Source organism: Miniopterus natalensis, chromosome 6, assembly GCF_054644295.1.
Source record: "Miniopterus natalensis isolate mMinNat1 chromosome 6, mMinNat1.hap1, whole genome shotgun sequence".
In the NCBI taxonomy this organism is placed as follows: Eukaryota; Metazoa; Chordata; class Mammalia; order Chiroptera; family Miniopteridae; genus Miniopterus; species Miniopterus natalensis.
Window position 1 is genome coordinate 44,326,943 of NC_142086.1, and position 17,399 is coordinate 44,344,341.

At 39.2% G+C, this 17,399-nt stretch overlaps 1 protein-coding gene across 1 annotated transcript in view; it reads right to left on the minus strand.

The window, feature by feature from the left end:
• The window catches only part of HSPBAP1 (HSPB1 associated protein 1), a 39,059-nt gene that overhangs the window by 1,718 nt on the left and 19,942 nt on the right, over window positions 1-17,399 (minus strand). The window contains exons 4-6 of the mRNA XM_016199934.2: window positions 9,483-9,619; window positions 5,787-5,958; window positions 3,232-3,315 (exon numbers count right to left, since the gene is read on the minus strand). Coding sequence (XP_016055420.2) covers window positions 3,232-3,315; window positions 5,787-5,958; window positions 9,483-9,619 — 393 coding nt within the window. The remainder of the gene's footprint in view (window positions 1-3,231; window positions 3,316-5,786; window positions 5,959-9,482; window positions 9,620-17,399) is intronic.

Below are 17,399 nucleotides of genomic sequence, written 5' to 3' on the forward strand. Positions count from 1 at the left end.
TCCACTCCGAGATATACGCATATTCTCTAGAGAAACTCTTGTACATCTGTACAAGAATATTCTATTTAAACTCTTTATTTTTAAATTTTTAAAAATCTTCACCAGAGGATATTTTTTCCACTGCTTTTCAGAAAGAGTGAAAGACACATCGATTGGTTGCCTCCCACATTTGCCTGACTGGGGGGGGGGGGGGGGATCAAGCCTGCAACTGAGGTACATGCCCTTGACCAGAATTGAACCCAAGACCCTTCAGTCTGCAGGCTGACGCTCTAACCACTGAACCTAACCAGCTAGGGCAAGAATATTCTATTTATGAAAGTAAAAAATTATAAACAACCCAATTATCTATCAACAGAACAATGAACCAATAAGCTGTGGTAAATTAACACTATATTTTCTATGTAAGAAAGGAGAGGGAAGTTTATATAGTTATTCAAATATAAATAGTGATACATAAATATATTTATTCATTTACTTATTTATACATATGTTTACAAAGAAAATGCCAGGGATGATGAACTAGAAATAAAAAAAATGGATCCCTATAGGGGATGAGAGAAATGGAGTGAAGGGGGCAAGGAAGAAAGGAGACTTCTCTGAGTATACCTTTTAATGTAATTTTGACAAGTTAAATGTTTTACATATTCAAAATATTAAATTGGATCAAAATGCAAAAAATAAATCCTAATGTTGAGAACAAATGGAAACAAATGAACCTAACTAAATTCAGCAACATAACCACAAATGAAAAGGATTCCTTTACGATGACTACTGAACACGGAACTCTGTACCCTCTTAGAAGGATATAGTCTAATGATAAAAAGGATCGCAATGAAATCTTAAATTTTACTGGCTAGTTTTACGGTCAGTAATATTAGTATTGGAATTTGGAGTTTATACGTTATTGTTATTAAGGACCCAGAAATTCAGTGTAAGAGGAGAGAGAAGTACAGAAACAAATAAGAAAAAACCCTATAATGTTAATCTTGAATTAGAAATGTATCAATATCTATTATCTATCTATCTATCTATCTATCTATCTATCTATCTATCTATCTATCTATCTATCATCTATCTATCTATCTATCTATCTATCTATCTATCTATCTATCTATCATCTATCTATCATCAATCATCTATCTACCTATATCACATTCTAGCTTCATTACTTATTGCGTCTGGAAACAGTGACACCAGTAGCATGAGCAGCCATTGAGCCCAAATCTGGATTTCTAAATACCATTCCCACTAAAAGGAAACTTGGCCACCTGGAGAAATTATTGACTTCCAAGTTTGGGGCAGGGCAAGTACAAGGCAATCCTGGGGCGTCTGCTATGTACCAGAAAGCAAGGATAAACTCAAAGATTAATGGTCACATACCAAAAGGGCATAGGCCAGCTTGAAGGAGTTTCACTAAAAACATAAATGAGACTCAAATTCAAAATTATCTTGGGGAACTGGAATACTCAACTAAACCAACATGATGAAAACTAATAGAGATGACTAAAGAATAGGACTTAGGTTTAAAGAACCAGCTTTACAGGTTCAGAATGGAGGACAATCTGACCTGGCAGCTGATCATGTGAAAAAAGCGTGGATATTTTAGAGCTGACTATGAAGCCCCAGTGAAATAAGATTACTAAAAGTTGATACATTATAAGCACTACTGAAGAAATTTAGGATCTAAGTCATGTGAGGCAGAAATCTTATACTCCACCAAATGAGGCGTACTGGTATTCAGTTTCAGGTGCTGTACATTAAGAGGGCTACCCTTGGCATAATAGCTCTTCTTTCTCCTCATAGCAATTTCTACTTTTAACACTTCCCATATGCCAGACACTGCATTAGATGCTTATACATGTTTTTCCCAACTTAAGCCTCACAACCACCCTATTGAAGTGACTGCAATTACAATCCCTGTTCTACTAGTGAGGAAATTTGGCCTTAATGACATTAAGTAACCATCTAGGTTAGACAGCTAACAAAGGTATAGACCTGTAACTTAAGTCTGCCTAACTCCAAACTTAAGTCTGTCTACGCCAAAATGGTGGAAAGTCTGAAAATAAAGTCACATAAAAAACATCGTTCAAGAAACCAGAGGCTTTGAGCCTGGAAAAGAAAGGATTAAGGGGATACATGGCAGGTATCCTTAAATATTCAGAAAAGAAAAATATTCTGTATAGTTTCAGAAATAATGGGTATGATTATAAGTAGGCAGACGACAACTGCACTGTTCAACAACAGAATGAGCTACCTTGGGAGAAGCAGCATCTGTCAGGGCTATTGCAGATGTGACTGGTACTGGGAGTGAAAGTGGACTCCATGGACTTTACCTTGGCATTTGCTCCAATTCCAATTCAGCATGAACAAGCAGAACTTCTGTGAGTCTACTAATCTCCTGCCACACCTCTCCCCTAACTCCCAAGGGCTACAACACTTCTCTAAGCTCACACAATACAGCTTCCTATTATAGTACTGCTTTGTGTTCCACCAAAGCCCTTTCCATTACCAAAGGGTAAGAAAAGCCTGACAGAGGGAAGAATGCAGCTGCCAGAGAGAAGAGATGAAACCCAGCTTTGGGTACAGGACAGCAGCGATGCACTGAAGGCCTCAGGTTAAAGAGGATATAGGCACAGTCAAAACCTCTGTCTAAAGAGCATACAGATGCAAGTAAGGCCTTGGGTTGAAGAGACAGACTTGAGCCGAATAAGCAGCCATTTTAATTGCTTAGTAGAGTAGGCAACACAGATTAAGCAAAGCATATTGGAGGGTAAAGGCTGCTGGCAGAAATGAAATGATAAAAACCTAGCACAAAAGACACTGAGAAAATGTGTAAGCCAGGACCGAGAATTCTGCAATTAGTTGTAAGAGCCTTGAGCCAAGAAGCAGATATTTCTGGCCCAGGTGGTATGAGATGGGACTAGCAACATGGGACAAAATGTGGTAGATCCAGCCAGGCCCAACACCAACTCCTAACAACACTGGTCAAGGGAAAAGACGCTGCATGCCAGTATCAGTGCCCACTGTGTGCCCTTCAAAGAAAGAATGGACATCAACAGAAATTATTTCCAACCTAAACATCCATCAACAGAGCACAGAGTGCATACAGTACAGCAGAGCAACACAAAGTAACACTGGAATGTGGGTTAAAATTAATCACCAAGTTTTATATACAGGCTTTGTATCTCTTAAGAGCAGGAAATACATTTATTAAGGAAAAAAAAAAAGTACCAGCTCAATCCACGAATTTATACTGACAGTGACAGGATCAATGGATTCTACGTAATGCCACCAGTGTCTGGGAACAAACAGAACCTGAAAACCAAACAAAAAATGTTTAGCACAAGAACAGGACATTTTATTTTTATATCAGAATCGAACCCTAATTGAAGATACTAGAGAAAGAAAACAATACAAATGAATTTATAGTAATATTGCTGTAGGAAAGGAAAACAAGAAAAAAATCCACAATCCTTTAATTCCTTTTCTTATTGACAAATTTATCTGTTCCACAAAGGATACTGCCAGCTCCTTCAGTTTCTACTCTCCTTAATCCTGGACCTTCTCTGTTTACATCTAAATTTTAGTAAAGGATTCTGAGACTCTAATATTTCCTCCTTTCCTCTGCAAAATAGTTGTATGCATTCTGAGAAAGGGCATGAAAAAGTAGTAAGTAGAAAGGTGGTATTACGTAAATGGTAAATTAGATGAGTGAACATTGGAGAAGAGAGCTTTAACAAGAGAAGCAGGCATGAACTAAGGTCAGGAGCAGCCTGGATGGAGGAGCTGTGATTTGAACCAGGGCTGGTAGACAATTTACACAGAGGAAAGAATGGGGACCTATCAGGAGGGAGAAGTGGCACAGACAAGGGAAGTGGGACGGTTGAGGCACAGCAAGTAGGCCAGTCTTACCACTGCAGAGGGAGTAATGAGAGATAAGATGGGAGAGTTAGTTGGGTGAGGGTCTGTGGGGGGCTCTGAAATCAGACACAGAATCTGAATTCTATCCTGATGGCACGAGGAGTGGCTGAGAAAATAGTGACATGGCGGAGTCTGGGAAGGACAAGAGATTCCTGCAATAGTCCATTTATTAAATGTTAGGGTCTAAATAGGAAGATATAGTAGACACAAGCAACGGCAGGGTCCAGGGGGACTGCATTTGTCCAGACTCAGACGAGATTTCCTACGGAGGGCCGAGTAGAGCAGATGGAGATGACCTGAAGCTTTTGGGCTTCAGATTTAGCAAACGGGTGGCACTCGCTATGGACAAAGTAGAGCTGGGAGATGGGAAGAGAGTTCCTTTTAGTGGAAAGGGACACTAAAAACAGCCACTGGATTTTGTCATTAGGAGGTCATGAATGCCCTATCGCAGAGTATACTTTTAGTAAAGTACTGACAGAGACAGCTAGTTTGAGGTGGATCAAGGAGTAAGCAGGACATTAAGGAAAACTGATACGATGGAAAAAACAGTCATTCACATCTGGCTATGAAAACTGAAGAAAAAATGAATTACAACCACTTCAGACCCACTAGAATGTTTATAACAACAGCGACAATAACAATAAAGGGAAATAACAAGTGTTGGTGAGGATATGGAGAAACGGGAACCCTCACACATCGCTCGTGGGAGGGAAAATGGTGCCGCTGCCGTGGAAACACTGGCAGCTCACCGAAGCGCTGAACAGAGTGCTGTATGGCCCGGCAAGTCCGCTCCCAGGTACATACCTGGGAGCTCTGGAAACATATGTTTGTACAAGAACTTGTACACAAATGTTCACAGCAGCATATTTATCAGAGCCCAAAAGTGGAACCAACCCAAATGCCCATCAGCTGATTAATGAATAAACAAAATATACTGCTTCCACATAGTGGAATACATTTAGCCACAAAAAGGAATGAAAAGTAGTAATGCTCTACAGCACAGATGAACCCTGAAAACATGCTAAGTGCGAGAAATCAGTTACAAAAGCTCATCTGTTGTATGACTGCACTTATGTGAAATGTCCAGAATAGGTAAATCTATAGAGAAAGAAAACAGGTAAGTGGCTGCGAGGGGCTGGGGGGACAGGTGAAGTGGAGTCACTGTCAAAGGGTTGAGGCAACTTGGTCAAGTCAAATTGTTTGAGCTGGAGTACTCAACTCTGAAAGAAGCAGGGAGGGAGCCAGTGAGAAGGGAGCAAGGGAAGGAAAAGGGCAGGAGTGAGGGATAAGGGAGGGAATAAACTATCTGTAAGAGACTAAGAACACTTTTCGAATTAATAAAACATCAGACAGCAAATGCCAATGTTGTAAAGGTGATTTTCCCTACTGGGTAGCAGCACTAGGTACAATACCATTGGAAATGTTTCGCAGACAGTTACAAAACAATATAAATTCTTGTTTAAAAGTAAATCATTCTCCATTCTGCCTCTGTTGGCCCAATACCTAGATGCATTACAACTTCAGTATATGTGTCTGGGTTCTAGCACGGCTGAACAGATATTAACTGTGAATAAATGTTCCAGAGGTGCTCAAGTACCCATGTTTGACATTTGCTATTAACATGAAAAAAAGACTTTATGAGCTTTCATCCTCCACAGTCCATTCTCCTCTTCACCAGTAGGAGGAGCTGTGTTCCCTCCTGCCATCCATCCAGGACCTGAGAAGCAGAGAGCCTGGGAAGAAGCCCTGCTTATTTGTACTGTGGGGAGAGGAGGAAGGGGAGAGGCATGTGGCATAATGACTTGGGAGAAGTTACAGCTAGGATGTCCTCTGACAGGCCACCAAGGTTTTAAAGCCCCCATTACCTGTCCTGGGCTCAGGGTAACCACATGTCTTCGAGCTTTCTGGAACTGAGGAAAACGTTTTAAATCAGGATTGACAACATTGACTTTACTAAACACGCTAGATTCTTCATAAGGGATTCTAGTTGAATAAAGGAAAGGAGTATCTTCAGGGGGAAAGAGATGCCATCTTTTCCTAATTAAAAAATAAAAGATATAAATTAGTACTTTGAACTTGAGACAAAATATGCCAGAAGGAAGTAGCTGTGTTTGTTTTTACTCATTTTCAGTCAATCCATAAAGGAATAGAGGAGCAATGTCAGTGGTCACCTGGCCCACCTCTTAGTGAATGCTGGAATCTCTGCTGAAACCTGGTGGAGGTGAGGCAGGAACTAATCGGTATCTCATGATGCCCTCAGGCAGCCCCCTTGCTGGTACAGGATCTAGTTTGAAAGATCTTTCTTTCTTATCCCAAATCAAAGTTCTCATAAATTGTTTCCATCTCTCATTCTAGAGCTACCCAGAACCACACCACCCTTTCAAATATCTGTATTCTTATCTTATCCAGAGCAACCACCAGTAGTTCTCTCCACCAAATAGATTCCAGACTCCTTCCTGCTTGGGCTGTAAATTTCTTAAGTTAAACATTTGTTACGTTAATTCATTAAGGAAGAGAAATGCATAAATGCCACATAACTAAAAAGTAGTATAATATAGGAATTTTCAAAAACAGAAAACTGTAAGATGTTTCAGTCACTTAAAAAATTTTTGAAAAATTCCCTGGCCGGTGTGGCTCAGTTGGTTGAGTGTGATCCTGTGCACCCAAAGATCGCTGGTTCAACTCCTGGTTAGGGCACATGCTGGAGGTTGTGGGCTCGATCCCTGGTGGGGGGTCATACAGGAGGAAGCTGATCGATGTTTCTCTCTCATTGATGTTTCTCTTTTTCTCCCTCTCCCTTCCTCTCACTAGAAATTAAAAAAATTTTTTTTGAAAAATGGTGATAAGTTTTAACTTACAAAACACCAGACACACTGATACTTTGAGCCAGTAGAGGGAGAACATGGGAGGTAAAGGAAGGACAAGTATCAAAAACAAGAGACATACACAGAAATACACTGGTGGGGAAGCAAAGAGGACAGAGAGGGAAACTCCTGGTTCTGAGAAAAGCCTGAAGCCCTCCAGTGACCCAATGCAGTTCCAGTGGGCTGTCATGTCCTTTCAGAACTGGGAAGTGAGAGGTTAGTGGTCTGTGGTGCGCGGGCAGGCTAAATAGCCATCTCAGACAGGTGAATAAAGAAAAATTAATTAAAAGGGGATGGGGATATCCAAAGGGAAGGGCTATGCAGTACTGAGCCAAAGGGTGTGGGGTCCATGATGGCAGCAAAAATATACCTGGGACAGTGAAACAAGGAAGGGCATAGAAGAAGCAACAGGAGAGCCCAGGCTGGGCTGCTCTGGCTCACTGAGAAGTCAGAGAGAGAAGGGGCCTTGGAGACAGGTTCAGGGATAAGCCAGGGTCGAGTTGCTGCTGCCCATTGCTCCTCTGCTTGCAACTCTAGTGGGGTCCCAGTGGAGGGATAGAGATGGTGCTGGTGTGCTCCCCTTATGGGAGAGTGCTCACTGGGTCCTTTGTCCTGAGCATATTTATCTCTTGCAGCCGGGAACCTAAGGGGAGGTCTTGAGAGTGTCTAAATAGAATATTCATCAGTTTTCCACGAGTGCTCTTTCGTGGTCATGGTCTCCACTGATTGGTCGGTGCCAGGGCAGGGGGGTATCAGTTGAGGTATCTGGTCCTGAGTCATCCTGGGGGTGGTGGTGAGACACTTATCTGGTTTCACTGCTTACCTGGGCCTGGAGCTAAAATACAACTGAGGCCTAGATGTTATCTTTAGGGAGGAATGCTCAGGGGGTCTAAACAGCATGACCAGGGATATGCTAGGGGAGCATAGATTACCCTGGGGACAAAGTTCTTGTTTTCCCAGTTTCAGCCCTCTCTAGGCATCTGGGGCGTCCTGCCCCGGTGAGTTTCTATACCTGGGTTTCTGAACCTGGCCCATCTAACAGGAAGCAGCTGGCTGCTAATTTCAAACTAAGGAGTATATACTAAAGTCTTACTTTGCCTTAGAGATGATAAAGCTGCTCCATTCCACTGCACCTATGACTGGTTTAGAAAAATTTTTGGTATTTAGTATGTTTAGAATGTTAGAGTTGGAAGGACTCTTAAGAGATCATCAGTCTAATTTCACTTTCAAAGTAGCAGAAGAGGGACCCAGTATTTGCTCAGGTCATTCACAGGGATAGAATTAGTGGTAGAACCACTAACTAGGTCACAGATCTCCTGACCTCTCCAGGTCCCAGCTCCTACCTCTGCACTAGAGCTCTGTGTCCCAAAGGAAGAGCCATAATGATAATCATCCCATACAATTTGCTTGGCTTGGCTTAAAATGTAATATACATGCATGCTTCTTTTGTTAATGAGAAAACGCAGTAAATCATGTCCACCTCTGCTCAAAAAGCTCTCATGGTTCGGCATGCTGAAAGAACAGAGAATACATAGTACAGTATTTGCCTGGGAGTCAAGACCCTCATGACATTTCTGCTTTTCCCTCTGTGCTGCCCTATTAATGTTCTGCAAGGCCTGGAGAGGAGACTGGGGTATCATTAACTAGGAGAAAATAAGGCTGCATACACAACAGCCAGAGTACATCTTCCAAGTGGCAGAAACACTTAAATTCCCACATAATTCCTAGAACCAGGGACTATCAAAAGTATTACCTGACTTAGCCCTTATATATCTCTTAGGGTACACAGATTGATGAAAATACAAAACTGACCTAAAGCTAAAAAAAATACTGCATTGTGTCTACAGGTAGGCATAAACTAAAAGTTAGAGTTGAAAGAGGCAGTTCTGGTCCAGCAGTTCTCAAACCAGGCTCCCTGGCATCACCTCAGGGGCCTGGGGGTAGCCGCAAAGTCACTTCCTTTCAACAAACTGTTCTGCTCTTATTTAGGCTTGAAGAAAGGGTGTTCCTGCCCCCCCCCCTTTTTTTTAAGAGAAGGTGGAAGGGAGGGAGGGAGGGGGAGAAGGGGAGGGGAGGGGGAGGAGGGGAGGGGGGAGAGGGGGAGAAGGCGGGAGAGAGAGAGAGAGAGAGAGAGAGGGAGAGAGAGGGAGGGAGACAGAGAGAGAGAGAGAGAGAAACATCAATTGGCTGCCTCCCTCATGAGTCCCAATCAGGGATCAAACCTGCAACCAAGGCATGTGCCCTGACTGGGAATTGAACCCACAACCTTCTGGTGCATGGGATGACACTTCAACCCACTGAACCACTCGGCCAGGGTGGGTGTTCCTGCTTTTAAATCAAAGTTTGAAAATTATGCAGATTCTTATGTAAAAGAGCTAAGCAGAATGCTGTCTAGCTGAACGGGGAGAGGAATCCTGGAATTCTGGGATCAGCTTTCTGAAGGCAATACTGAACATGGCTGAGAGACACACACGGAAACCACCATTTACAGTGTTCCCCTCACTTCACAAAGAAGGAAACAGCCAGGGGTCAAGAGATCTGCCCTGGTCATGAGGAAGGCTGCCAGGATAGAGCTGGAAATAAACCTTGGGGGCCCTACTGCCTACTCAGTACTGGTTCCTCTTCCTGTGCAACACACACAGAGACACACACAGACATCCAGACACATACACTCTCATGCACACACATGTGTATTACCTTCCTTGTACCTGGAATACTAAGTTGCAACCATATGAGTCCAGATGACAGGGTGTGTGGGCCCCCAGGGAGCCAATCCACAATGTACTTTCCCGTCCGTTTCTTCCACAAAACCCAAAGTCAGACCATAGCACATCCTGTTTTGAAAATAAAGTTAGAGTACATCAAGAACCAGCCAATTCCCCTGTATGGTAGTGCTGCACATTTACTGAACATAAACCCAAATCCATGGAATTAAATATATGTATAAGCTAGAAGAGAGCAAACTAGTGAGGCAGGCATGAAGGTTTTGCTTTCTTCATTTTTTTAATCATGAATTTTTCCCATTGAGTTTTTAAAAAACAAAACAAAAAACACTTCTACATGCAAAACATGGTCCTAAATGCTGACACTTCTTTTACCAATATGTTCAATCTATATTTTCTATGTTTAGAGGCACACCATTAACAGCTTCATTCAGAGAAAGAATATTTTGGGGAGACATTTAATAGATGGTTTTGAGGAAGACCAGAACGGGCATTTCCATTTTTGTTCTGAGTGGTGAAAATAGCGGAACATGTGCACATAACTAACGTCTGTTACAGAAGGAGGAATTTCTGCCAGGTCAGCACCATTGTAAATGCGTATGGCTCACATGCAGCAGCTTCAGGGAGTGGCAACAATCATGTGTCCTCTGGAAATAGCCCATCAGGTCCATGCAGTGAGCTCACCTCTGTATCCCCAATGCCTAAAATTATACCTGGCTCAGGGTAAGTGCTCAAAACACTGGCTGCTTGGGAAGGAAAGAATCTGTTGGCTGATTATGGGTACATGGTTCAGGTCAAGAACATTTTTAAGCATCTAGCTGGTATGATACTGGGTGTTTGGAATACAAAACTAATACAACACAGGCCTAGCCTTCAAATCTAATAAAGAAAAATAGTCTCATAAATGGACCCTTTCACTGTAATGTGACAAATGCTTTGATAGAAGTGAGCAGGGGGTGCTGCTCTAGGATAAAAGGACTCCTGGTCCCCAGCAGGGCACTTGGGGAAGACTTCCAATTCACCTGGGTCCTTGCTGAACAATTCACCACACCTCACACACAGAGAATTTAACTAAAGGAAGCTGAAAGATGTGCAGTACTAAAACAAGATTCAGGGGTTTGCCTTAGCTAAGAAAAAGCTGGTTTAAGTGATTCTTAATCTTTCTTAATCTTCTTCTCACTATACTCCCTTGGGAACCTAATGAATGCCAACACCCCTTTGCACAAAGAAATGCGCACACACACACAATTTCTCACCTACTTTGAGGGAGCCAATGGACTGACCACAAGTGAGAAGCTGTTCCACAGCACTGCTTCAGAAAGAATCACAGAAAAAATATTTTCCTACAGGGTGGGTAGGAAAGTTTACTATATGAGAAATTGACAAGAGGTCTCCCTTGTCCTCTTATCTAACACAATAATGACTAAAAAAGGAAAATTATTTTGGAATGATGAGATCAAGGTGACCTAAACTACCTAAATTTCAGTAGCAAATTAGCTGGGAAAACCAAAGGATGAAGAGTTGAGTGGGGTAGTGGGGGTGGGGTTGCAGAGAGAGTAAATCAAAGTAAATTTGTCAGAAAACAGCATTTGAGGTACCTATTTTGTTTCTTTTCTCACAGGCTCTTGAGAGTTGGGGTTTTTTTGCCAATTGAGGTCAGCTACTTACAGGTAGCCAAATGTCTGAAATCAATATAGGCTCAGGAGGAATCTGCCTTAAGTCTTCCTGAAAACAAGTGACCCTGTTAGGCCACAACATCGGTGAAACCAACACAGGTGACTGATCGGGTGATCCACCTTGGAGTCTATTCTCACATCCACCTCAAGCACTGGAAAAGTCTTTACCAATCATCTATATCAAGAACATTCTATTCTAATACTACCCCGAAAACAGAATCAAGTGTCTAGTTAACTGCTCACTACAAAAAACACTATCTGCTTGCCTGTAACCTCCAGAAGAAGATCTTAGATTTGCTTTCTACGGATACAGACAAGTTTATTTCTCTTCTGCCAAAAACTGCAGTCTTAAGTTATCTGAAAAATTGTCATGCCTTCTCCTTTTCCTTCCTTCCTTCCCTTCCCTCCCTTCCTTCCTTCCCTCAGCCCCTGCAACCATTGATCTACTTTCTGTTATTACAATATCTTGAAACTGGATTCCACATAACAACGAGGATAAGTTTTTAAAGTTGTTTAATTAAAAATGTCCCCCAACACTTAAAACAAAGAGATTCTAAAAAAAAGATGAAATTCAAGAAAATGTACATGCTCCATTCAATATTCTTGATATGCATAATATTCTAAAAGTATTACAACATTTAAGTGATAAAATAATGCCAGAAACAGCACTGAACTCTAACAGAACATTTTATATGATTCTGTCTTAAGGCTTGGCTTCTGCATTCGACATTGAAGTTCCATGGAGTCCCAATTTCATTCAAGTCGGCATCTCTAGTACCTACTGGTGAGTACAACAAATGCTTAAAAACTGCTGTCATTGACCTAGGTAACTAGGTCTATTTTTATCCTTAGTATCTCCCAAAACTGTTCCAATTAACAAGTTAAATAACTGTTGCAGAATCAAACACCACTTAAAAAATGTACAAGTAACCAAATTTTCCATAGTTTTACAGTTGTAACCAGAGAACTGAAGAAAAACTGATAAGATGCTTATAATAGAGAAGGGTGGCTTTTTTGGCTTACCATGTGAGCCAATCACCAAAAATAACTCTTAAACTGTTTCATTCTAGAAGACACTATATTACTTGGTAAAATATTTAAATAATATTTTCACATATGTATTATTACTTTCATTACTGTTTTATAGATAAGAAATCTAAGGTTCAAACAGGTTAAATGAGCTTATAATAGCTCATACCAAATAGAGGTTCTGAGAACACCCCAACTCAAAAGTATTTGTTCTTTACCTATATCATGCTATTTGGGTAACTTGTCATCATCGTTAATTTGAGTCTGTCACATTAAAACTTGTCTTCTGTTTTTCTCCATACCTAGATCATAAATACATATGGGAAAAACTGATTACAGCCCGGCTGGGCGTGGCTCAGCGGTTGAGTGTCGACCTAGGATCCAGGCGATCGGGGTTCGATTCCCGGTCAGGGCACATGCCCGGGATTCTGGGCTCGATCAATGACTCATCATTGATGTTTCTATCTCGCTCTCTCCCTCTCCTTTCCTCTCTCTGAAAGCAATGAAGATATATTTTAAAAAAACAAAACAAAAAAAAAACTGATTACAAATAATTCTGTAATGAACTTACATCTAAATTTAAAAACAAGAAAAAAACCCTAATATTGGTCAAAACAATAAGAATGGAATTTTAAAACAATACAATTAACTATAAATACAATGTAAAACTTTAACACAAAACAGGTAGGCTTGGATAAACACCCAAATTCTTTGACATTCCAATGTGTTTCATCAGAAAGCATGACTGGCCATCAAAGAAACCCCTTTAATCATTACTAAAACACCTGGTTCAATTTCAACCTACTCTCATAATTATGTTATAAAGTCCAAGACAGGTTAGATAGAACTAATTTTCCATGTATTGCACTTTAGGATTCTGTGTCCTGGTGACTTAAACAAGGTTCCTGACTCTCGGTAGCCAATTTAAGTCACAACAGAAAATGGGACCTACCTAGAAAACATTCTTGGGGCAAAATCCCTTTTGCTATATGTTGATTTTTAACAGCTTCAATTGTGATGATGCCTATTGATAATTATAAAAGGTAACACCTGTCATTCTTACCTAATGAGTCACAGATAAAGAAATTTTATATAGTAATGTCACAAACCCTCCACCTTTCTTGGGAAGTAGAGAACAAAATGTTCCAAATAAATGCTTACTTAGATTAGTCAATGATATGATACATAACCAAAAAATAGTGAGACTTATTAATTTCATTTGCCATACATGAAAGTCAGTTAAGTGTCAAAAAGCCTAATTTTGGCCACAGGATATTTTCCAATCATATCAGTATATTTGCCAATGTACTTAACAGTATGTATATTACATATTTACAGTGGGTGAATTTAATTTTTGAAATAAAAGGGTTAATACATGGCAACTTTAAGTAGAGGCTAAGTAAAACCTTATAAAACAAGTAGAAGCCTGAAGAGAGCTAAGAATTTCTTATCAAGATTGACAAAAGCTACACTTAATTAGAAGCCACAGAAAATTTGACAAGGGTGAAGCTAGGGGTTTAAGTTAAAACATTTTCCGAAGGGCCCTCAAGGCCAAAGAAATATCAAAACAAGAAATAAGAGAAGAAAAAAAATACACTTATGTAACCGTTCAATTACTTATTATGTACAGTGGTCGCACCCCCTTTTATATGTAATTTCACTTTCTGTGGTTCAAATATATTAAATGAAAAATTCCAGAAATAAATAATTAATATGTTTTAAATTGCACACCGTTCTAAGTAGTGTGATGAAATCTCACACAGACTGGCTTCTTCCCGCCCAAGACATGAATCATTCCTTTGTCCAGTGTATCCTTGCTGTATATGCTATCCACCCTTAGACACTTAGCCTTCTGGGTTATTTGACTGTGGTCAATGCTTGTGTTCAAATAACCCTTATTTTACTTAACAATGGCTCCAAAGCCATTCACATAATTTTTATTACAGTATATTGTTATAATTGTTCTATTTTATTATTAGTTATTGTTAATCTCTTACTGTGCACAATTTATAAATTAAATTTTATCATGACTAGGAAAATATCATAGTATATATAGGGTTCAGTATTGTCTGTAGTTTCTGGTATCCATTGGGGATCTTGGGACATACCTGCGGTAGATAAGGGGGACTATTGCATTCAGTACCATGTTAGCACTTTCGGGGGATAAAAAGTTATAAAACATAGTCCCTTCCCAAAGAGCTTACAATATTGTTAGAGAAACTCCATATCATATACCATTTAAATAACAATCCAAATAAGAGAGAGAGGAATGAAGGCAAGAGCTGAATGGATTTGGGTATAAGTGGTTGAGAAGGCTTCATAGCCAACGCTGAATCTGAGCCAGGCCCTAAGAAGTAGAATTTTAATAGGCAGAAATTGAGAAGAGCATGAGCAAAGGCCAGCAGATGAGAGAGAACACAGTGGTCCAGCAGTCAGCGAAAAGACTAGACAGGGACTAATGCAGAGGAAAAAGGTCACATCAATTATGTTGGGGGGAGTCTTAAATGCTATCCTTATACAATTTTAAGTCATGAAATGTTTGTGAACTTGATTAACATATTTCAATATTTAATCTGGAGCATGACTTGAAATGTATTTTCATATGAAACTGTTTTAGAATTAATTAGAGAAAGAGTCAGAACTGGAGAAACAAAGAGTAATTTCAGAAGTGATGTAGACCAGAGGTTCTCAAAGTGGTCCATAGACCCCCTTGGGGGTCCCTGAAACCCTTTCATGGGATCTGTAAAGTTAAAATTATTTTCATAATACTATTAAGATGCTATTTGCTTATTTCACTGTGTTGACATTTGCACTGAGGGCACAAAAATAATGATGAATAAAACTGCTGGTCAAGACAGTAGAACCAAAGTGTACTGGTAGCATTGCATTTTTAAAAAACAGCTTGACTGACATATAACTGATATACAATAAGCAGCATATATAGTAAGTGTAAAATTTGGTGAATTTTTACATAAGTATATACCTTAGAAACCAATACTACAATCAAGATAACAACTTGATCATGACCAAAAGTTCACCTATGACACTTTGTAACCCATCTCTCCCTACTCCCTAATTCTTAGACAACTAGTAATCTATTTTCTGTTAATTTATTTGCAAGTTCTACAATTTTATATAAATAGAATCATATAGTAAGTACTCCTTTTTCATGCTAACATTAATTCAAAGGCAAAGCAAACAAAGTTGACTTCAGACAAAGTAGACATCAAAATAAGGAAGAACCCAGGAGAGAGACGGGGTCATTTCATCATGATAAAAGATCAATCCACTAAAAGCACACAATAATCTTAAATGTACATGAACCTAATAGTTTCAAAATACATGAAACTAAAACTGACCAACCTAAACTGAAAAAGAAACAAATATACAATTATAGTTGGAAAATGTCAATACCTTTTTCTATATAATGGAAAGAACAAGTGTACAGAAAATCAGTAAGGATACAGGAGACTTGAACAATCAGCTTCACTTAACTGATAATTATAAAACACGACAATAGAATACATATTAGTTTCAAGTGCACCTGGGACATTGATCAAGAATGACTATATTCTGGACCATAAAGCAATAAACTTAAAAGAAGTGAAATCATACAAAATATATTCTCTGATTATAATAGAATTAAATTAGAAATCAATAAGATAGCTAGAAAATCCCCAAATATTTGGAAACTGAACATTATATATCTAAAAAATCCATAAGTCTAAGAATAAATCACAAGAAAAATTAGAAAATAGTTTGTACAACATTCTGCCTACATCCATTTAGTCTTTTTTGGAAATCTATCACCACGCCTGGGGACTGCACACCAACAGAATTGTACACGTTGTTAGGTTTTCGTGTAAGACTTTTGCTGTAGTATGGATAGTAGCTATGATTGGTGAGTTAACCATCTGTGGCTACCAGTTACACCAAGATTGAAACAGCATTTTTACTTTTTGTACAAAAGGAAGCTTTGTAATAAAATCTTAACATTAAAAAAAAAAAAGAAAATATTTTGAACAGAATGAAAATGATTTTGGAAACTTGTATCCCAAAACCCATAAGCTTGAAAGCTTCCTAATACTTAAAAGACTTTCTGATGAGAATGGTGATGATATTAGCAAATGTGACTTTTTTTTATGATGAAGCACACTGAAATGTGTTAATAGTTGGAAGAACTACATAACTCAATAAACCAATATTTTCCAAATGGCCAATGAACAGGACTAAAAAACCTCCATTCCATACAAGACAGACCAATGGATTTTATTGTGAGAATACAAAGAGTTAGTTGATTATGGGCTCAGACTCTATACTGCAACAAACAAATCTTTTGAGAAACTACCCCTTGTCAAGTTTGGTGGAGTATTTTTATAAAATCTACAACTATCTAAAAAGGCTGCTAAAAGATATTCTTCATATCCCTCAAATAAACCAACAAATTACAACAGATTGAATGAAGAAGCAGACAGAAGAATCCAGCTGTCTTCTATTAAGACAGACATTAAAAAAGACAAAAATATAAAACCAATACTACTCCTCTCAGAACATTTAAAAAACTTTTGAATATAGTTATTTTCATTAAAAATGTTACTTATGTTCACATGAGAGTTTATCGAAAATGAATTAATAAATGCTTTTAAAATTTATCAGTTTTAATGTTTACCCACCATTTTATGACAGACAGAAGAAGGCTTGAAACAATAAGTAACAAGACTTACTGACTGAATGAATTATAGTGGTAAAAGTAAACTAACAACTTTGGTACCTGATGTAAGAAGACTTGGTACTCAGAAAACTTTGAGCTAAAAAAAAAAATCTGAATTATGGACTTGGTTATTCACAGTAGATTTGCCTGTTCTAATCCAGAGAATTAATCACAATGATGTCAGCTGACAGAAAACTCATTCAACTAAAAAGGTCAGATTTGATAAGGGCTCAATTAGAATTCTAGCATATTACGAAAATACTGCCTTTATATCCACACTTAACGGATTGGATATGCGTACGCCCAGTGCTGTTATGCCTGGGCTGAGACAGACAACTGATGGGGTCAGATTGGAGATTCATCCAAGGCAGGGTGAGCCTAGACTCAGCATGAATGGAATTCCTTAATTCTAGCTGTAGAGTCCCACCGAACTGAACGCATTTAGACCTTCTGTAGGCATACAGTGCAGTAGTTA